The sequence below is a fragment of the Suncus etruscus genome, chromosome 8, assembly GCF_024139225.1.
Source record: "Suncus etruscus isolate mSunEtr1 chromosome 8, mSunEtr1.pri.cur, whole genome shotgun sequence".
NCBI classification, from domain to species: Eukaryota; Metazoa; Chordata; class Mammalia; order Eulipotyphla; family Soricidae; genus Suncus; species Suncus etruscus.
Window position 1 is genome coordinate 64,884,919 of NC_064855.1, and position 22,941 is coordinate 64,907,859.

Below are 22,941 nucleotides of genomic sequence, written 5' to 3' on the forward strand. Positions count from 1 at the left end.
CTCAACACAGCCATGTCAACACTTGATAGGTCAACCAGACTGAAACCCAACAAAAACATACTAACCCTGAAAAGAGTAATGGAAGAAAGAGGACTAGTAGATATATATATAGGACACTCCACCCCCAAAAACCTGGATACACATTCTTCTCCAATGTACATGGGTCATTCTCCAGGATAGACCACATGCTGACACATAAAACATACCTTCATAAAATCAAGAGGCTAGAAATCTTGCAGGCTACCTTTGCTGACCACAAGGCTCTGAAATTAGATGTGAACTACAAAGCCACATAGAAGAAAAACTTTTAACAATTGGAAATTAAACACCCTGCTACTTAACAACCAGTGGGTCCGAAATGAAATCAAAAAGGAAATCAAAACTTTCCTGGAAACAAATGATAATGAAGACACAAACTGCCAGAATCTATGGGACAAAGCAAAAGCAGTCCTGAGAGGAAAATTTATAGTTTTGCAAGCACACATTAGGAAGAAAAAGGGGCATACCTGAATAACTTAATGACGCAGCTCATGAAATTAGAAAATGACCAACAAAAGGAATCAAAAATAGGGAGACAGAGGAAATAACAAAACTGAAAGCAGAACTCAGTGAAGTGGAAAACCAAAAAATCCGAAAGATCAACAAAAGCAGAAGTTGGTTCTTTGAAAAAATAAACAAGATTGATAGACCATTGGCAAAACTCACAAAGAAAGAGAGAGAAAAACCTGATAACCCGTATTAGAAATGAGAAGGGGGAGATCACGACAGATACTGCAGAGATCCAAAGGGTAATCAGAGACTACTTTGAGAAACTTTATGCTACTAAACTTGAGAACCTAGAAGAAATGGATAAATTCTTGGACACTTATAACCTTCCACAATTAAGTAAGGAAGATATAGCATATCGAAACCCCCCCATCACTACTGAGGAAATTGAAACTGTAATCAAACATCTGCCTAAAAAGGAAAGCCCAGGCCCAGATGTATTTACTAATGAATTCTTTCAAACCTTTCAAGAGGAGCTACTACCAATCCTAGCCAGATTCTTCCATGAAATTGAATAAACGAGAACACTCCCAAACAGCTTTTATGAAGCCATCATTACCTTGATACCAAAACCAGACAGAGAGGCTGCCAAAAAAGAAAATTACAGACCAATATCCCTGATGAATGCAGATGCAAAGATCTTCAACAAAATCCTGGCAAATAGGATCCAAAGCATCATCAACAAGATCATACACTACAACCAAGTAGGTTTCATCCCAGGAATGCAAGGCTGGTTTAACATCCATAAATCTATCAATATCTACACAATATCAACAACAAGAAAAATAAAAATCACATGATCATATCAATAGATGCAGAGAAAGCATTTGATAAGGTCCATCAACTATTCTTGATCAAAACTCTCAGCAAGATGGGAATGGAAGGAGCCTTTCTCAATCTAGTTGAAGCCATCTACCACAAGCCAATGGCAAATATTATTCTCAATGGAGAAAAACTAAAAGCCTTTCCTCTAAATTCTGTTACAAGACAAGGCTGTCCGCTCTCACCACTCCTCTTCAATATAGTACTGGAAGTGCTTGCTATAGTGATCAGGCAAGAAAAAGATATCAAGGGAATCCAGATAGGAAAGGAAGAAGTCAAGCTCTAACTGTTTGCAGATGACATGATACTCTACTTAGAAAACCCTAAAGACTCTACCAAAAAGCTCTAGAAACAATAGACTCATATAGCAAGGTGGCAGGCTACAAAATTAACACACAGAAATCAATGGCCTTTTTATACACCAATAATGATAGGAAAGAGATGAATGTCAAGAAGGCAATCCCATTCACATTATTGCCACACAAACTCAAATATCTTGGAGTCAACTTGACCAAAGATGTGAAGACCTATATAAAGAAAACTATAAAGCCCTGCTCCAAGAAATAAGAGTGAACACATGGAAATGGAAACACATACCATGCTCATGGATTGGCAGGATTAACATCATTAAAATGGTAATACTCCCCAAAGCATTGTACAGATTTAATGCGATCCCTCTAACGATACCCATGACATTCTTCAAAGAAGTGGATCAAACACTTATGAAGTTCAACTGGAACTATAAACACCCTCGAATAGCTAAAGCACTCCTAGGGAAAAGGAAAATGGGAGGCATTACTTTCCCCAACTTTAAACTGTACTACAAAGCAATAGTTATCAAAACAGCATGGTATTGAAATAAAGACAGATCCTCAGATCAGTGGAATAGGCTTGAGTTCTCAGACAATGTTCCCCAGACATACAATCACCTAATTTTTGACAAGGGAGCAAGAAATACTAAGTGGAGCAGGGAAAACCTCTTCAACAAGTGGTGCTGGCAGAACTGGTTAGCCACTTGCAAAAAAGCGAACAAAGACCCCCAGTTAACATCATGTACAAAGGTAAAATCCAAATGGATTAAAGACCATTATATCAGACCTGATACCATAAGGTATATAGAACAGCACGTAGGTAAAACACCCCATGACATTGAGACTAAAGGCATCTTCAAGGAGGAAACTGCACTTTCCAAACAAGTGGAAGCAGAGATCAACAGATGGGAATACATTAAGCTGAGAAGCTTCTGCACCTCAAAAGAAATAGTGCCCAGGATACAAGAGCCCCCCACTGAGTGAGAGAAACTATTCACCCAATACCAATCAGATAAAGGGCTAATATCCAAAATAAACAGGGCACTGACAGAACTTTACAAGAAAAAACATCTAATCCCATCAAAAAATGGGGAGAAGAAATGAACAGACACTTTGATAAAAAAGAAATACAAATAGCCAAAAGGCACATGAAAAAATGCTCCTCATCACTGATCATCAGGGAGATGCAAATCAAAACGATGAGATACCATCTCACACCACAGAGATTGGCACACATCACAAAGAATGAGAACAATCGGTGCTGGCGGAGATGTGGAGAGAAAGGAATTCTTATCCACTGCTGGTGGGAATGCTGTCTAGTCCAACCTCTATGGAAAGCAATATGGAGATTCTCCAAAAACTAGAAATTGTGCTCTCATATGATCCAGCTATACCACCTCTAGGAATATACCCTAGGAGCACAAGAATGCAATACAAAAATCCCTTCCTCACACCTATTTTTATTGCAGCACTATTCACAATAGCCAGGCTCTGGAAACAACCAAGATGCCCTTCACCAGACGAATGGCTAAAGAAACTGTGGTACATATACACAATTGAATATTATTTAGCTGTCAGGAGAGATGAATTCATGAAATTTTTCTATACATGGATGCACATGAAGTCTATTATGCTGAGTGAAATAAGTCAGAGGGAGAGAGCGAGACACAGAATAGTCTCACTCATCTATGGGTTTTAAGAAAAATAAAAGTCATCTTTGCAACAATCCTCAGAGACAATGAGAGGAGGGCTGGAACTTCCAGCTCACTTCATGAAGCTCACCACAAAGAGTGGTGAGTGCAGTTATAGAAATAACTACATTGAGAACTACCATAATTATGTGAATTAATGAGGGAACTGGAAAGCCTTTCTAGGGTACAGGTGGGGGTGCGGTGGGATGGAGGGAGATTTGGGACATTGGTGGTGGGAATGTTGCACTGGTGAAGGGGGGGTGTTCTGTACATGACTGAAACCTAATCACAATCATATGTGTAATCAAGATGTTTAAATAAATAAAAAATACTAAAAAAATAAAGAGAACCCCTAGCAGAAAGAAAAAAAAGAAATAATATCCAGAAACAATAGAGATGAGGGTCAGGAGGACCAGTCCAAGGTAGCAGCTTGCCACAAATAGTGGAGCAGTGCAGTTAGGATAGTTCAGACTACAATAGTTGGAACTGATCAGAGATAAAGTGATGTGCAGAGTACCCCTTCATTACAATAGTGCAAACCACAGTATCTAAAGGGGAGAAAGGTAAGGGTAGAGAGGGAGAGGGGAGTAAAATGACTAGCCCAGAGGCAAGCAAGGAGAGTGGGGGGGGGTACTGGGGACATTGGTGGTGGGAAATGTTCATGGGTGAAGTATGGTATATATTGTAAGACTGAAACTTACGTGAAGAGCTTTGTAACCTAGGTGTTTAAAAGGAAAAAAATAGAGATTTTCATGAACAATGGAAAAGAATGTGTATTCTGTATTTAGGGTGTGGAATGCTATATATATATATATATATATATATATATATATATATATATTTAGTCATCTCTTCTAATTTGTCATTTAAAGATTTTCTTTCCTAAGTAATTTTCTCTTTAATTTGTACATCTTTTGAACAAATCATATTAAAACAATTTAATATTTAAATGTATGCATAATTTAAGAAATTTTACATATACAAATTGATAAGATGGCAGAATCACTTTTAAATTAAGTCATAAAATGTTAAAAATTAGGGACTGGAGCGATGGCACAGCTGTAGGTCATTTGCCTTGCATGCAGCAGACCAGGACAGACCTAGATTCAGTCCCCAGCATCCCATATGGCCCCCTTAGCCTGCCTGTAGCAATTTGTAAGCACAGAGCCAGGAGTAACTCCTGAGAGCCACAGCTGGGTGTGGCCCAAAAAAAACAAAAAAAATTTTAAATTATAAAGTCTTAAAAATTAAAAATATTTAATTAGGGGGCAGAGCGGTAGCACAAGCAGTAGGGCATTTGCCTTGCACATGCTAATTACTAGGACAGACCTTGGCTCAATCCCCACACGGTCCCTATATGGTCCCCCAAGCCAGGAGTAACCCAAAAATAAAAAAAAATTTATTAAAATTCTATGAGACAGAAACTTAAAATGGATTTCATCATTAAACTAAAATAAATTGTCAAGAGGGTTGTTTCTTCTTTAAGTTTTGGTGGAAATTCATTTCCACCTCTTTCCAGATTCTGAGAAACCCATGACTCTTCTGGCTGCTTATATTTTCTGGAGGATTTCTTAGAGATATTTTAAAGTAAAAATATTATTGGGGTTTGGGGATTGGACCACACCAAAAATTGCTCTGGAATCACTCTTGACATGGATCATGAGACTGTATGAGGCTGCCAGAAGCAAGGCAACATTACCTACTGGACTATCTCTCTGGCCCCAAATATTTATTTTAATCCTAAACATTTTTATTCTGTTGTCTAAGTTTAAACACGTCCCTGAAAAATTCCTTTCAATAAACTTCTATGTCTTGTACCTAAAAAGATTGTGCAACTGAGAGATGATCATTTAGTACTTAAGGAAAATTGCAAGAATCACACACGTGTTTTCACTGGTGGTTGCTATTTCTTGGTCTTCATAAATAATGCAAAGTAAGTCATTACAAGGAACAGAAATGCTCTTCAAATCTTCATTTAATTATGGAGATTCTTGTATGTTTAGTCCTCTCCTAAATTTTCTCATCCTCAGAGGAACAGAAAGCCTCTTCTCTTTTTTCTTCCTCTTTGGAAGTAGTGAGTTTTTCTAGAGATTCAACTACTTCATTTCTCAACTCATCTTCTGATTCTTCAAAGTTTCTAGAAAAGTAAATTGTAAAAATTTATGAGTCCACAATACTAAAGAATACATATGATAATTAATATGATTTGATGTTTAATACCTAGACTCTTCCTCACTTGCCCAACCATGTGTCAGTGGGGGCTGGAGATTTGTTCAATGTTAGAGTACATACTTCCATGTTGAGGTCCAAATCTTAGGACAAGGATAGACGGAAGGAAATATTGACAAAACATATATTTTGGGGAAAATATGACCATATCAAATATTGATAAAGATGCAGAGCAACTAGTATTTATACACTATTTGTGGGGATAAAAAATGAACTACCCACTTTGGAGAGAAAACATAGCTAGTTCTGGGGCTGGAGAGAGATCAGAGAAATAGTAATAGGGAGAGTAAGGTACTTGGTTTGTACATGACCAATCCCGGTACAATCCCTAGCATCCCCTATGGTCCTCTAAGCCTACCAGGATCCCTGAGCATAGTCAGTAGTAAAACCTGAGCAAAGCCAATGTAATACTGTCCAAAAAAACAAAAGGAACAACCAACCAATCCAACAGTACTTAAAATATTTTTAAAACAAATAATAAAACTAATTTAAGAGGGCGGAAGAACTAGTTCAGGGTGAAGTACTTGAAAATAGGAAAAGAATCCTGAGCAAATGCCAGTATTACCTCATTGTGCTGATCCCCCCATAAGGCCTCAGAAACCAATAATACATTAAATTAAATGAATGAATATGGGGGGAGGGGAAAAATGAATGAATATTATACACAGAAATGTCATTTTCTCCCCCTTCATTGCCCTGTCATTCTTAAACCCAACAGTTATGCAATGATCCCTAAGTGTTCTATTACACTAAACAAGAAAATATGTGGAAAAACAGGCATGTCTATATTCTGATGGGAGAAGCATGGGTGGGCATCACTACTGTATAGAATAATCTGATATTACAAGCAAACATTCTTTTTGACCTAGTATTTTGTTTATGAGGCAGTAGCTGGGTATGGGGCCTTTCAGTAATAAGCGTCAGGAAGAAACAAAAGCCATAAAACAACCAAGGAATGTCTGGTAAGACAAAAAGAATCCTTAACACCAGGAAATATTTGGTGAGGCAAGATAAATTCTGAGGAGTATCTGCTTCCCAGAGAGTTGGGAATGATATCCTAATAAAACTGAGGAGAACAAAAAACAAATACCCCAAGAATAAAGTTCTACCCCTGACACCCCCCCTGCAAGACCCTCAGCCAAAGATGAGGCAGCTTGAGAGAAAAAATAGTCCATTAAAATCAGCTTCTCTGGGCATCCTCTCCAGGAGCACCTCTTTTTCTTAGCTCCCAGCCTGTGTCCTCCTTTAAGGTGTGTCTTTTACTTTGAATGTTCTCCTCTCACATTTCCTAAATAAAACTATCTTACATAGGTTTAACTGTCACCTCTGGAAATTCTGGAAATAATCTTCTACACTGGAAAGATAAGAACTTGAACCCACCTGGAGATCAAGATTGACTCCTTTTATCTGGCCTGACTAACCTGCACCCCTGCCCTACCCTTCAACATCTATCTATGAGGACATAGAGTCTGTGTGCTTTGTTCAGTAAGAAAATCAAGTCAAGACAGCACATATGAAATTATTTCTGTAGCAGCAAGCAGAACAAATATATACCAAAGAGACATTCACTAGACTTGAGTGGAATTTCTGAGGAGTTTGCACAAAGATGTATTAGCTTGATATTAATATATGGGGAATGGTGTATGGCTGAGGTGAGGATAGAGGGGCCTGTTCCTTTTGATTTGTGGACTATGGGCATCTATTACTTGTCTAAAATACAATAAAATCTTGCAAATTCAAAAGCCTACAAATTTTTGGACTAATAAGAGAGTTGAGTGAAATTACAGGATACAATGTTAATAGAATAGTTGGACTCACTATAGAAGAAAAAATGACCCAGTTAATAATGGTAAAAACAGGGCTGGAGATGTGACTCACCAGTGAAGCACTGTCTTGCATACATGAGACATGGAACAAAGATTTGATTTTTTTTTAAATTTGGGCCACACCTGGTGATGCTCAGGGGTTACTCCTGGCTATGCACTCAGAAATCACTCTTGGCTTGGGGACCGTATGGGACGCTGGGGGATCGAACCATGGTCTGTCCTGGGTCAGTCGCATGCAAGGCAAATGCCCTACCACTGCATCACCTTTCCAGCCCCCAAATATTTGATTTTTTTAGCACCACAAAAATGTAATAATGGCAACAACAACAAAATTAGGTGACACCACTACAAAACACTGCTTCAAAAAATAAGAGTGGACACAAGGAAATGGAGACTCATACCCATCATTAAAATGGCTATACTCCCCAAAGCATTGTACAGATATAATGCAATTCCTCTAAGGATACCCATACCCATACCCACTTCAAAGAAGTGGATCAAAGACTCCCGAAATTCATTTGAAACAATAAACATCTATGAATAATTAAAGCAACCATTAGGAAAAAGAAGATGTGAGGCATCTCTTTCACCAACTTTAAATTGTACTGTAAAGCAATAGTCATTAAAACATCATGGTATTGGGGTTGGAGCCATAGCACAGTGATAAGGCATTTGCCTTGCACATGGCCTACACAGTATGGACCTGGGTTTGATTCCTGGCATTCCATATGGTTCCCTGAGCCTGCCAGGAGCAATTTCTGAGTGCAGAGCCAGGATGGGTGTGGCCCCCAAATAAATAAAACAGCATGGTATTGCAATAAAGACAGACCCTCAGATCAATAAAATAAACTTGAGTATTCAGAAAATGTCATCCAGACATACAATTAATTTTTGTTAAAGGGGCAAGAATCACAAAATTGAGAAAGAAAAGCCTCCTCAACAACAGTGTTGGGACACCACATGCAAAATAGCGATCTTGAACCTCTATCTAACACCATGCACAAAGATCAAATCCAATGGATTAAAGACCTTGATATCAGACTTGCAACCATAAGGTATATAGAAGAATATGTAGGTAAAACACTCCGTGAGATTGAGACTAAAGGCATCTTCAAGGAGGAAACATCACTGTCCAAACAAGTGGAAGCAGAGATAAACAAATGGAACTACATTAAGCTAAGAAGCTTCTGCACCTCAAAGGAAATAGTGACTAGCATACAAAGGCCACCTACAGAATGGGAAAAACTATTCACTCAATACCCATCAGAAAAGGGGTTAATATCTAAGATATACAAGGTATGACAGAACTAAACAAGTTCTAACCCATTGAAAAATAGGGAGACAAAATGAACAGACATTTCCTCAAAGAAGAAATACAGATGGCCAAAAGCACATGAAAAATGCTCTATATATCATCAGGGAGATGAAAATCAAAACAACAGTGAGGTACCATTTCACACCACAGAGACTGGCACACATCACAAAGAACAAGAACAATCCGTGCTGGCGGGTATGTAGGGAGAAAGGAACTCTCATTTATTGCTGGTGTGAATGCTGTCTAATCCAGCCTTTATGGAAAACAATATGGAGATTCCTCAAAGAACTGAAAATTGAGTTCCCATATGATCCAGCTATACCACTCCTAAGGGATATTCCTAAGGGATATACCTAGGAATACAAAAACACAATACAAAAATTCCTTCTGCATACCTATATTAATTGCAGTGCTATTTACAATAACCAGAATCTAGAAACAACCCAGGTGCCCAACAATAGATGAGTGGCTAAAGAAATGGTGGTACATCTACATAATGGAATACTATGCAGCCATCAGAAAAGATGAAATTACGAAACTTTCCTATATGGATGGACATGGAAACTATTATGCTGAGTGAAATAAGTCAATGGGAGAGAGATAGACATAGAATAGTCTCACTCATCTGTGGGATTTAAGAAAATAAAAGATAATATTGCAATAATACCCAGAGAAAATAGAGATGAGGGCTGGAAGAATCTGCTCACTATATGAAGCTTACCACAAAGAGTGGTGACTGCAGTTAGAGAAATAACTACACTAACAACTATCATGACAATGGTAGTGAGTGATAGAAATAGAATGCCTGTCTTGAATACAGGCAGGGGTGGGGGAGGAGGGATATGGGAGGCATTGGTGGTGGAAAGGTTGCACTGGTGAAGAAGGGTGTCTTTTATAACAACCCAACTACAAACATGTTAATAATCATAGTGCTTAAATAAAGATATTATAAAAATTAAGTGGCATGTATAATATGGAGGAAACTACAAAACATATGTGTATATATGCTAGCTATATTATACCCATAGTTATTAAGCATTATAATCACAAAAATTTATAATTACCATAAATTAATGAACAGGCTGGGAGTAGGATGGAAACTGAGGACATTGGTGGATGAAAGTAGGCACTGGTGAAGGAATAGGTGCTCAAATACCATATAACTGAAACTGAAACTCAATTATGAACAACTTTGTAATTTCATATCTCATGGTGATTCAATTAATTTTAAATAAAAATTAAACCATAAAAAGTTAATAAAAATGTAACAACTCTTTATTTTTTTTTTGGTTTTTGGGCCATACCTGGCAGAGTTCAGGGGTTACTCTTAGCTCTGCACTCAGAAATCGCTCTTGGCAGGCTCAGGGGACCATATGGGATGCCAGGAATTGAACCTAGGTCAATCCTGGGTTGGCAGCATACAAGGCAAAACACCCTACCACTGTGCTACCTCTCTGGCCCTGTAATATCATTCTCAGTAAGAACCTAACAGACAAAAAGAACCCAACTACAGTCATATTGTAATAAAATTTTTTTAATTTAGTAATAACAACAAAAAAGAACCTAACAGACAGACTTTCGTGACACTTAATACAAAAGACATGTATTTAGAGAAAGTTAACAAGACCTAAATAAGGTGGAACTAAATCTACTGTTTGAACATTGGATTTCCAATACTAATTTAGAAAACAAACATGAGTGGATACCAGAAGGAGGTGAGAGGCTAGCCTTACCAAACATTATGGAGGCTGGAGCAATAGCACAGCGGTAGGGCATTTGCCTTGCACTCAGCTAACACATTATGGACCCATGTTCAATTTGGTATCCTTTATATGGTCCCCACATTTGCCAGAAGTGATTTCTGAGTGCAGAGCCAGGAGTAACCCCTGAACGCCTCCAGGTGTGGCCCAAAAATAAATGAATAAACAAATAAATGACAAAGCGATAGTGATTGAGCTGAGTATCATTGATGCAAGAAATATGAAACAAAGGATGGAGAACCCAGAAGCAAGCCAGGCACAGTCTCTCTAGTCTTACTTCTGCAGTGATCTGTCTCAACAGCATTTTTATTTAAAAAAAATTTTTTTGGTTGAGGATTTCACCGTTCCTCTCACAACTGGGATGCCTCTGCAGGGGAAGCTGGCCGACTGTACCCTACAACAGGGACATGGGACCCCCAAGTCAGGCCTCCACAGCAAGGCCAAGCAGCCAGGTTCCCAGGAGTGTGGGGTAAAGGAATAAGTAGCCCCTTGCACAGCCATAAACCGTGCTATGCAGCAGACCTTCTTGCAGTGGGGTCCTTTCTCATCAGTCCTCATTTCCCAAAAAGTACTTAGTTTACCATGATACCACAATGTTCATAATTTTAGATTGTTCCTAGGAAAGGAAATGGAATGCCCAAGACCCGCAGGATGCACTCCATGTGCTTAACTCCTCACAAAGCAGAACATCCTCCCCACTCCAGCCAGATGTCAATAACCAGCCCCTAAAGTGAAAAGATAGATTCCCTACATGAGAAAAACCTACACTCATCAACTATTGACTCACTCTCCATGGCCCCTCTCCCTTCACCTATGAACTTTTTTGCTACTGGATTCGGTGGCTGAGAAGCCCAGCGCTTGAGGATACTCGCTGATATGTGACTGCTGGGAGCCATCTTCCCTGGACTCCAAAAACTAACTCACAGATTGAAGCTAGGTTCTGGATCTTACCCATTCTCTGCCTATTTCAAAAGACTTTAAAAGGACATACAAATCTCCTTTGAATATCTCTTTAATTACATTCCTTCAATAAGCATATCCATGACCGAATATCTTCTCATGTAGTAGCAATTTCCCCCATTCTCAGGATCTGGTTAGTACAGAATTCTTGTAGACAAGTCTTTGTCTAGAGGCCAGGTAAGAAAAAGGTTATGGAGACTGTTGGTCTTGATACCTGGACTCCCATATGCACCAGTAATACCTGTGGCATTCTTCCTTTATTGTATAGGCACACTAAAAAACATATGCAAACAAGTTATTTAATAGAGATGGAAGCCCAACATTCTAAACTGCAATGGGACCTTACACCCTGAACTCCTGGCATAGTGACTTGGCTTAGATGTCAGATGATTGGACATTGGCCATTCACCCCTGAACTGTGGACACCATCTTCAGAAACAAACTTGGTTTCCTACACCATCACCAGGAATAAGAACTCTTAACAAGGAAGGCTCCACTACCATCATGGCGTTGACTTACTCCGAAGATGGTACTTATGACACCATGACAATGTAGGAACAGCAATAGTCTGCTTTTAGGGCAGTATTCTCTGCTACTGAAAGGTAAGACAAAACTAGAAGATACCATACACCACACAGCCTTCAACGTAGGACCTGTACAGAAACCAGGATCTATAACAACAGAAACCCGACAGCAACAACTGTGATGGTAAAGAATTGCTTTTGGGACCACAGAAAATGTCGAAGGGGTAGAACAACCTAGTAGGCCTGGAGCCTGGAGTTGGTCTTATGCCAAAACACTCCAAGGGTGAGGTTTCTGTTTTCAGGCCAAAGGTTTCTCCTTCCAATTTCTCCCATATTTTGCTGTGCCTATGCAAACAACAACTGCCACACATATACAAACACATACACACACACACACACACACACACACACACCTTTCTCTTCTAGTTCATCTACTATCTGAAAAAAAAAGTGTACTAAAGTTTTTGCTATTTTATTAATGACTTTATTGGTGATACAATAATTGTCACGAATATAACTACTAATGAACTCTCTTTTTCTTTTTCCAATTCTTCATTATTTTTATTTTAGATCTCCTATTTTCTTTATATTTTTGATAACTTTGCTTCCTGTCATCCTGAAACAAATGTATTATGATCAGTATGTCAACTATGATACACTTTTTTAATAAATTTATTTTAAAAAAACTGACCAAAATTGAAAAAAATTTTGATTGAGATTCTGTGGTTTAATATTATTAATATTAATATGTTAATATTATGTTGTATTAATATGTTAATGTGTGTTAAAATTAACAACAGGTCCTCACACACATAATTCCAATACCACATCCATCATTAGTGTATCTTCCTCACCCAAGGACCCCAACAACCTTTTAATTTTTTACTGAGTCTTCATGTAGACATCTTATAAGCTTACACACCATCATTATCATATCATATAAGTATTAACATGCTACTTACGTATCTTCATCATCTGATCTTGGTTCTAGTTGTGCTTCATCTACTTCAATGCTCGGATCCATCTTCACCTTCCCATCATCTTCTTTAGGAATCCATGGCTCTAGTGTCCCCACTGTGAAATGAATCACACACACCCAAAGTAAAGGACCCAGCCCAGACACCTGGCGATGGACAGACACCAACACTCTAACTCCAGGAGTATTTTCACCATAACACTAAACATCTGAGTCATTTTCATGAAAACTGTAATAGAGCCAGATTGTCAATATAGAAGGTAGAATGCTTACTTTACATGAGGCCATCCTGAGTATGATCCAGCATCCTACATGGTCCCCTGAAACACTGCCAAAAGCAATTCCTGAGTGAAGAGTCAGAAGTAAGCCTGAAGTTCCACTGGGTATAACCCAAATAATAACAAAACAAACATGAGCTAAAAAGATAGTGCAGAAGTAAGGGTGCATGAAGTTGACTCTGGTTTCATCTCTAGTACCACATATGCTTCCCTGAGCATCATCAGGAGTCATGAACACAGAGCTTGGAGTAAGCCCTGAGCACAGCTGGGTGTGCAGCCACAAAGAGAATAAAGAGAAGACAGAGCTGCAATTGAAACCAACTCCAGCATTCAGTCAGGTCTTTTTTTTTTTTGGGGGGGGGGGCACATTCGTTGACGCTCAGGGGTTACTCCTGGTTATGCGCTCAGAAATCACCCCTGGCTTGAAAGACCATATGGGACGCTGGGGGATCAAACCGCTGTCTGTCTTAGGTTGGCATGCTCAACTTACCACTGTGCCACTGCTCTGGCCCCATTCAGTCAGGTCTTGCACCAAGAAGTATGAAGGTGGCTGAGGGATGCTAGGGCTCTAAATCTGTGCCTGCTCATCTTCTTGGGAGAGCTCAGAAACAAGATCAGAATGTGACACTTTGGCCATTGAGAAGACTCTAGCACCAGTCACCCTGGTCCTGGCAGAAGATTGCACCATAGTTGGATAAGGATAATTGCTTCCAATGTTTAGTTACAACACTAGATTTGTAGTGTGGCTAATAATGAGAACTGGGTATAGAATAATTCAGATGGAGGTACAGCCAAATTCCCTAAGAGTCCCTGAATAAAGAAGAAACAGACAGGAGGTCACGGTCTAGGACAGATAAAAGTGAGAGATAGCACAGCGGCGTTTGCCTTGCAAGCAGCCGATCCAGGACCTAAGGTGGTTGGTTCGAATCCCGGTGTCCCAATATGGTCCCTCGTGCCTGCCAGGAGCTATTTCTGAGCAGACAGCCAGGAGTAACCCCTGAGCACCGCCGGGTGTGACCCAACCCCCCCCCCCAAAAAAAAAAGAAAAAAAGGAGAAAAACATTTAAAAAAGAAAAAAAAAGTGGAAAAATGTAGCCAGAAGTCTAAAGATGTATGCAGCAACACTGTCCTGTGGGGTATAGAACTCCAGATCTCACTGATGGATGTTCCATGTTCAGACATGATCCAGGAACTGGCCAAAGTTATCTCACAGTGCATCGGCTCCAGAACACTTCTCTCCAAGAAAGTTCTTGATGAAAGAGGGGATGTTTTTTAGTCTACAGCTCTCGTACTTTTACTTTCAGGTCATAAAGAACATAGAACATAGGCAAACTGGCAAGAGTCCAATGCTGGCTTCAGATACAGTGGATGTGGATATTCTCAGGGAGAGTACTTCCAGAATAACAAGCTTGCTCCTTCTAGAAAGCCTGCTCTAGCATTGAGTTTATGTAGTGAGAATTTGAGGTTGCTGAGGGCTAGGGACCCTAAATGGTGAAGAATGATCTTCCTGGAGATGAAGCTCAGCCCTACTGAAGCTATGCTTGAGACTTGGTTCTTCTCCCAGAGGTCTCAAATTCGCGGCCCGAGGGTCGCAAACGCCCTCCATTCAACATTTTGTGGCCCTGCCCTAGAGGAATCATTTTTTGTTTTGTTTTGTTTTAGTTGTTCAATGTTCAAGGCTTACTACTGCCTATATTCAAGATAGGCATTCTGCTTCTCTCACTCATCAAGATTGTCATGATAGTTGTTAGTGTATTTATTTCCCTAATTGCAGTCACCATTATTTGTGATGAGTTTCATATTGTGAGTCGGTTCTTCTGGCCCTCATCTCTATTGTCCTTGGGCATTATTACAGTAATGTCCTTAATTTTTATTAAAACCCATAGATGAGTGAGACTATTCTGTGTCTATCTCTCTCCCTCTGACTTATATCACTCAACATAATAGATTCCATGTACAGCCACATATATGAACATTTCATGACTTCATCTCTCCTGACAGCTACATAATATTCCACTGTGTGTATGTGTATATATATATACATATATATGTATATATACGTGTGTGTGTATATATGTATATATATATACACCACAGTTTCTTTAGCCATTCATCTGTTGAAAAACATTTTGTTTGTTTCCAGACTCTGGCTATTGTAAACAGTGCTGCAATCAATATAGGTGTGAGGAAGGAATTTTTTTTGGGGGGGGGTTGGGTCACACCTGTCAGCAATCAGGTCTTACTCTGGGCTCTACACTCATAAATCGTCCCTGGCAGGTTCAGGGGACCATATGAGATGCCGGGATTTGAACCACCGACCTTCTGCATGCAAGGCAAATGCTTTACCTCCATGCTATCTCTCCAGCCCCGAGTAAGGGATTTTTGTATTTCACTTTTGCGTTCATAGGTATTTCCCTAGGAGTGGTATAGCTGGATCATATGGAAGCTCAATTTCCAGTTTTTGGAGGAATCTTCATATTGTTTTCCATAAAGGCTGGACTAGAAGGCATTCCCACCAGCAGTGAATAAGAATTCCTTTCTCTCCATATCCTCGCCAGCACTGATTGTTCTTGTTCATTGAATGTGTGCCAGTCTCTGTGGCATAAGATAGTAACTCATAGTTGTATTTTTTTGAATTTTTTTGAATTTGCATCTCCCTGATGGTTAGTGATGTGGAGCATTTTTTTCATGTTGGCCATTTGTATTTCTTCTTTGACAAAGTGTCTGTTCATTCCTTCAACCCATTTTTGATGGGATTAGATTTTTTCTTGTTAAGTTCTGTCAGTACCTTGTATATTTTCGATAGTAGTCCCACAGACATGCTTGTTACATTAATAAATTTCTGTTTGATTGGTGATGGGAATGTTGCACTGGTGAAGGGTTTTACTTTTTATTTTTTTATTTTTATTTTTTGGTTTTTGGGTCATACCCAGCATCGCTTAGGGGTTACTCCTGGCTCTCTGCTCAGAAATCACTCCTGGCAGGCTCAGGGGACCATATGGGATGCCGGGATTTGAACCAATGACCTTCTGCATGAAAAGCAATGCCTTACCCTCCATGCTATCTCTCCGGCTCCAGGTTTTTATTTTTTAAAGAAATTAAAAAAAAAATTCTGTTTGTTAAATGGCACAGCATGTAGGCCACAGGAACACACAGATGCTAATCCACTGAGTATTGCGAAAGTCTAACTTTAACACTCAGAAATTCTTTCAGCCTTATAGTATGTTTTATTAACAGAAAGAATGAAAGATCATCATATTTATTTCCATGTGAAAAAAGAAACTACTCAGCACTGTATTAAAAGGTATGCCAAGAATGAAAAATAAAGTGAGAACCCTGTGTGGGAATCATACCTCCCACCAATTAAATAAGTTCAGGAGTGTCAGTAGATAAAGCCACAGACACCACAGATGCTGAGCACATATCCCAGGTACAACTCCTATAGTCTGAAAGTTTCATAAAAGACCTACCTAGAAAGCCAAGAAAAGACAATTGTCCACTCAACACAGCAGTTACTATTCAACAGTGAACAAAATAAGGGGATAAAGGAATTTGCCACAAATGATGGAACAAAACAAAACCCAGAGGAAAGTGCAAATCTAGTAGAACAGAGAAGCCTGCCTGAAGAACAGTTTAAAATAGCACAATTCATGGAAGTATTGAATAAACTCTGAAAAATAATAAACTATTATCTTTATGGCAGGATGGAGAAAACTTTAAATAGAAGTAATATATTTAAAAATATAATAACCAGGCCTTTTTTTTTTTGGTCACACCCAGGAGCACTCAGGGGTTACTCCTGGCTCTGTGCTCAGAAATCGCTTGTGGCAGGCTCGGGGATCATATGGGATGCTGGAAATTGAACCAGGGTCCATCCTGTGTTGTGACCACATGCAAGGCAAATGCCCTGCCATTGTGCTATCACTCCAGCCCAATTGCCAGGCTTTTGACTATGATGAAGGTACTCAAGAATCAACCAGTGGAAAACATCCACAGATAGATCCAGTCAGTTGCCAAGTCTAGTTATAGCATACACACAAAAAGAAGAGCAAAAAGAAAAATGTGAAGACAGCATAAGAACATTAAGAGGAGCAATAGCCATTTTTATGAGTACCAGAAGGAGAAAAGAGAAAGAAGTAAAAAAAATTCCCTTTTTGATGAAATAATAGAAGAGAACTTCCTTAATTTAAAAGGGAAAAAAAATCCAAATCCAAGGGATGCTCACAGAATCCCCCCTCAAAAAAAACAAAACAAAAACAAACAAAAACATACATACACTAAAATATATTATTTAAAGTGTTAAAAATAAAAACATTATAAGTATACTAACAAAATACTTGAGGAAAAACTAAAGCACAAAAAAAGAATTGGCTTAGGATTATATATTTTCCAGAATAATCCTACAAGACAGAGGAGAATGGCAGGAGACAGAATTCATATTTTTCAACTTTTTTTTTTTTTTTTTTTTTTGGTGCTGAGAACTAAACCTAGATCCTCAGGCATGCAAGGCAAGTACTATACTATTGAGTTCCAACACTGGTTCCCAACTTTTGGCTGCCTATAGAAAACATACTTAGCTTCTAGCTCATGTATTGTTTTGGTATGCTCTATTTTTCCATTATTACAGATTAATTTTGTAAATCTCCTATATTTGCACTAGGAGAGTTTGACTAGGTAGTCATGTATGAGAAATTCATTGATCAGATATGTCTAACAATAGGAATGTTCTACTAAATGTGGAATTCAAAGCAAATGGGTAGATTTTTCTTTTTCTTCTGGGTGGAAAGTGGTAAATTATTGTATCATTACATGATTCTTCACACACATACCTATATGTAAAATATATTTTTAAATGTATTCAAACTGTAATCTATATATCTATTTTACCTATTTTAATTATGATGCATCCAAAATTTTGAAAGTACCAAAGGTACTTTCCCAAAGGAAAATTTCTCAAAGGATATTATAAATGAAGTCAATTTTTATATCTCATCTATGAAGTACTCTGGCTAATTACAAGCAGCATGAGTATTCAACTTGGTGTGGGAATCTCATCTTGTTTTTGTTTTTGTTTTTGTTTTTTGCATTCCTGTTTAAGGAAAAAAAAAGTTAGAAGGCTTTTATTTTTGTTTAGAGTATAAAAGAATGAATGATTAGCTACAGAAATGCAAAACTGCATTAAGATTTTATCTGCACTATGATGTAACCAAGGCAACTATGTGTCTAGAAAGTTACACAAGAAAAATGGAGGTTACCTTCCCACCAGAGATTTCCAAGAGTGGTTAAACTATAAACAAACTTATTGACCCGAATTAATTATGCACATGTAGAAAAAACATGCTAACCTTTATTGGCATGTAGTTTTTGCTAATTAGATTGATTTAAAAAGAGTTTATAAAGTCTAGTTCCTTAAAATATTTTAAATTAGGACAAATGGAATAAGTACTTGTTATAAAGTCTTATTTTAAAAATTAGGGTTAGTAGCATCAAAGCAAGTTATTATCAAGGAGTTGAAATTTCATAAACTAAATACTGTTGATAAAAATATATGTAAATAATGTTTAAATCTATAACAAATAACTAATTATATAAAAGACTTTATAAGTTGTGATCCACTATACCTATAATAAAAGTTATGGAAACTTATGGCCAGAGAGATAGTAAGTCACTCGCATGGAATATGGTAAGCCCAGTTCAATTCCTGATACCATAGATGGTTTCCTGACTGCAGTCAAGGGGTGGACTCAAACTACTACCCCAAAAATATATCTAAAAGTTAGGAGCCAGAGAAATGGCTGAATGGGCTGTAGTTCATTTTCTGAGTGGAGAAACCCTAATCACAAAACCAGGTTTATTATCAGTAGTCACTTAAAATTTACCAATATAATCACCACTGCATTTCTTTTTTTTTTTTTTTTTTTTTTTTTTTTTTGGTTTTTGGGCCACACCCGGTGACGCTCAGGGGTTACTCCTGGCTATGCGCTCAGAAGTCGCTCCTGGCTTGGGGGACCATATGGGACGCCGGGGGATCGAACCGCGGTCCGTCTCCTAGGCTAGCGCAGGTAAGGCAGGCACCTTACCTCGAGCGCCACCGCCCGGCCCCCTTCTTTTTTTCTTTTTGGTTTTTGGGCCACACCCGGCGGTGCTCAGGGGTGACTCCTGGCTGTCTGCTCAGAAATAGCTCCTGGCAGGCACGGGGGACCATATGGGACACCGGGATTCGAACCAACCACCTTAGGTCCTGGATCGGCTGCTTGCAAGGCAAACGCCGCTGTGTTATTTCTCCAGGCCCACCACTGCATCTCTTATGACTTGCATTTAGATGATAAAAATAAAGATAAGTCAGTAATTAACATATATGTAGCAAAAGTCAATATTTTGTATATTTAACAAATATTTTAATGTGAACAAATAAAAATAAAAGAGAAATTATCAGAAGCTTCTAACAGAGACAAAGAAGGCATTAAATAAGCTGAAGTAGTAGATGTTTTAATCAGAGCATTCAATAAAGCTATAGTAAGCTCACATTGCATTAACTATACATGTGAGTCCTTTATTAGCATGTAGCTCTTACTAGTAAGATTGATTTACAAGGATTTTTATAAAATTTAGCTATTTAAAAACATTAAATTTATTAAATAAAGATATTATAAAAAACATTAAAATTAGGACAAGGACAAGAGAGAGGGAATAAGGTGCTTATCTTGCACACTGCCAAACCCTGTTCAATACTCAGCACCACATATGATCCCCTGAGTCCCACAAGGGCTGATCCCTGAGCACAGTCATGAGTAAGCCCTGAACACCATGGCCCAAATACACACACACACACACACACACACACACACACACACACACACACACACACACACACACACACACAAAGAGAAAATATTTGGTACTTGATACATTCTTTTTCATTAATTAGTTTCAAAAGACAATATTAAAAATCAACTATCTTCCAGATACCTTGTAAGAATAAAAGAGTAATTGCCACTAATATATAATGACAGGAAGTACTAGTGAAATCTTATGGAGGGATTATCTGGGCCATCTTATTTGGCAAAGGGAGGCACCTGTATACTCTAACTCAGAAAGGAATACTTGCTAAAAGGAGAAGTGATAAAGATCTTCCAGAGCTGAAGGCTGCAGTCTGTGTTTCTTTCAGACAGTAAGTGGGAATCTGTTGTAGTAGTTTTGGTCAAGACTAAGCCATTTTAGGAGGATTATCTGGCAAGGGTGTAAAAGGGATATGTGAAGGAATAAAAGATGACTAGGCCGGAAGGTCAGAGCCCCCACCCCAATCCCTCCCTTTGGAGCCTGGAGGGAAATGGGGAAAGCCTAGAGAAACCAATAAGCTCCTCCAAAGGACCCACCTTGCTGGCTTGCCCGGCCATGTGGGCAGGAGAAGCCCTGGAGCTCCGGAGGAAGGAGGTAGAGCTCTGGAAGGATCTCCTTCCTACCTGGGAGCCTGGAGATTCTGCCAGCATTGGGGTTTGGCAGCCCTTCGCCATGCCAAAGGCCTCTTTAACCATGCCTACGAAGGGGTGCAGGACATGGGTCACCCCAGCACCCCTCTATCTCCTTCCTCCGGAACTCCAGGGCTTCTCCTGGCCACATGGCTGGGCAACCCAGCGAGGTGGGAATAGCAGCACAATAGGTTCTGGCTTTAGAACTTACCAGGGAAGTTTCCTTATTAAACCTGTCCATTGTGAAACTGCTTGGGGGCTAGTGCCCCCACGCGGAACATATCAACAAATATTTGGATATCATTGTGTTTCATCTCCTTGTCATAATCTGAAAGCTGTCCAGAAGCTCGTTTTATTTCTTGTTACCCCACATTTAACCATTTTTCTGTACTAATGATTTTTGTTTTGGCCAAGGTGGATTATCTTTCACAGTAATTTTTGGGTGGAGTCTGAAGCTTCAGCAGGCAACATATCACAGCAAGGTTCCATGCTGTAGGCTTTTTGGCCAAGATAAGGGGAAGATGCAGCCTCGGCTGCCCCCCACAGCTTTCTATCTCCTTCCTCCCAGTCCCCAGGGTTATTCCTGGACACCTGCTCAGGGTCCCAGCAAGTGGGTTCCCGCGAGGTGCAATTTAAAAGAGATCCCTGCCTTCCTTGTCCCTGCAAGGGGCTGGGAGGGAACTGGTGAACTTCCAACGTCCAGCAATTAGGAAGCAAACGCCTCTCGGGAAGTCGGAAGCTTCAGCAGGCAACAAGGGGAGGACATGGCTTCATATGCTCTACGCTTGTCCAAATCACAGACCAAAGTGGTGTCTTGGAAACAACACCCTCCCTCTTGACTATTTCTAAAACATAAAAGGGACACGTATATCTCCTTTGTATATCTCTGATGTATTCCCTTAACATCTATAACTCTTTTCGAACATCCTCATATAGTGACAATTTTGCCCACTGGCTTTGTTATTTGATTGTTTGATTTTCCCCCTTTGAGATCTGTTTTATAAGCAATACTGGTAGAAGAGTATCTCTGTATAGATTTCATGTTTGAACCAAGTTACAGGGAATGTTGGACTTTATTTGTCGGCCCCCAAATGCACCAACAATATCTTGTGGCATTGCTTCTCTTTTGCAGAGGCACATTTAATGGGAAAATAATACATATGCAAACAAGTTCTTATCTAATAGAGATGGGAACACAAATTTGGTAATGTAATTAGGCCTTATACCCTGAACATTGGCATAATGATTTGGCTTAGGCCTCAGAAGAATGGGCATCACCCACACACACCTGAACAATGGATACCATCTATGGAAACAACCACAATTGTCTATAACATTACCAGGATCCAAGCCTCTACCAGGGAAGACCTACCACTGCTTTGGCATTGACTTACTCCAAAGAGTGCTCCCAACACCCAGACGACTCAGCAACAGTCTGCATGCAGGGCAGATCGCTCCGCATTTAATGGTATGCTGAAACTAGAGGATGCTCCACATCAGCCTAACATTGATGAAAGAAATGCACAGAATCCAGAGTCTTTAAATATAAAAATCTGATACCAACAATAGCTAAAGTGCGAAAAAGTTTTACTGGGACCACGGAGAATGACTCGGGTTGAACAGACTGGTATGCCTGGAACCCAGAGTCGGTCTTATGCAAATGAACTTCTGGGGTGAGGCCTTTTTGTAATCAGGTCAAGGATTTTTTTTTCCATTTTCCCCATTTTTCTGGACCTATGCAAACAACGGCAATTGCCACTATCACACCTTTACTATATTTTTTACTCTTATCCTTTAAGGAAAAAAAATACAATTTACTGAACTTAAAAACAAATAACTGTAGTAGAATGGCTGTCTCGAATACAGGCAGGGGATGGGAAGGGGGGAGGGGGTAATGTTACACTGGTGAAGGGGGGTGTTCTGTTTATGACTGTAACCCAACTATGATCATGTTACTTAAATAAAAAATATATTTAAAATTTTAAAAAAATAAGATGACTAGGGTCCTGGATCATTTCAGAAATGGAGAATAGATCAAGAACAGAGCCAGGAATGGGAGAGATGGTTCAGGACTGGAATGTGTGCTTTGCATGCAAGAAGCCTGATTCTATTCCCAGCACTGCATACTCCCTGAAGCAAGCTGAGTGACCCAAAAACACCACACTGGAAGAGCCCTCCAGCACTATGAGGTATAGTTTCCAAACAAAACAAAACAAAACAAAAAAGCCATGCCC

General features: G+C 39.2%; 1 protein-coding gene across 1 annotated transcript in view; it reads right to left on the reverse strand.

Moving 5' to 3' along the window:
* Positions 1-5,220: 5,220 nt before the first annotated feature.
* NEK5 (NIMA related kinase 5) overlaps positions 5,221-22,941 on the reverse strand; it is a 96,632-nt gene continuing 78,911 nt past the window's right edge. Inside the window, 3 exon segments of the mRNA XM_049778483.1 lie at positions 5,221-5,389; positions 5,391-5,507; positions 12,947-13,058. Coding sequence (XP_049634440.1) covers positions 5,221-5,389; positions 5,391-5,507; positions 12,947-13,058 — 398 coding nt within the window.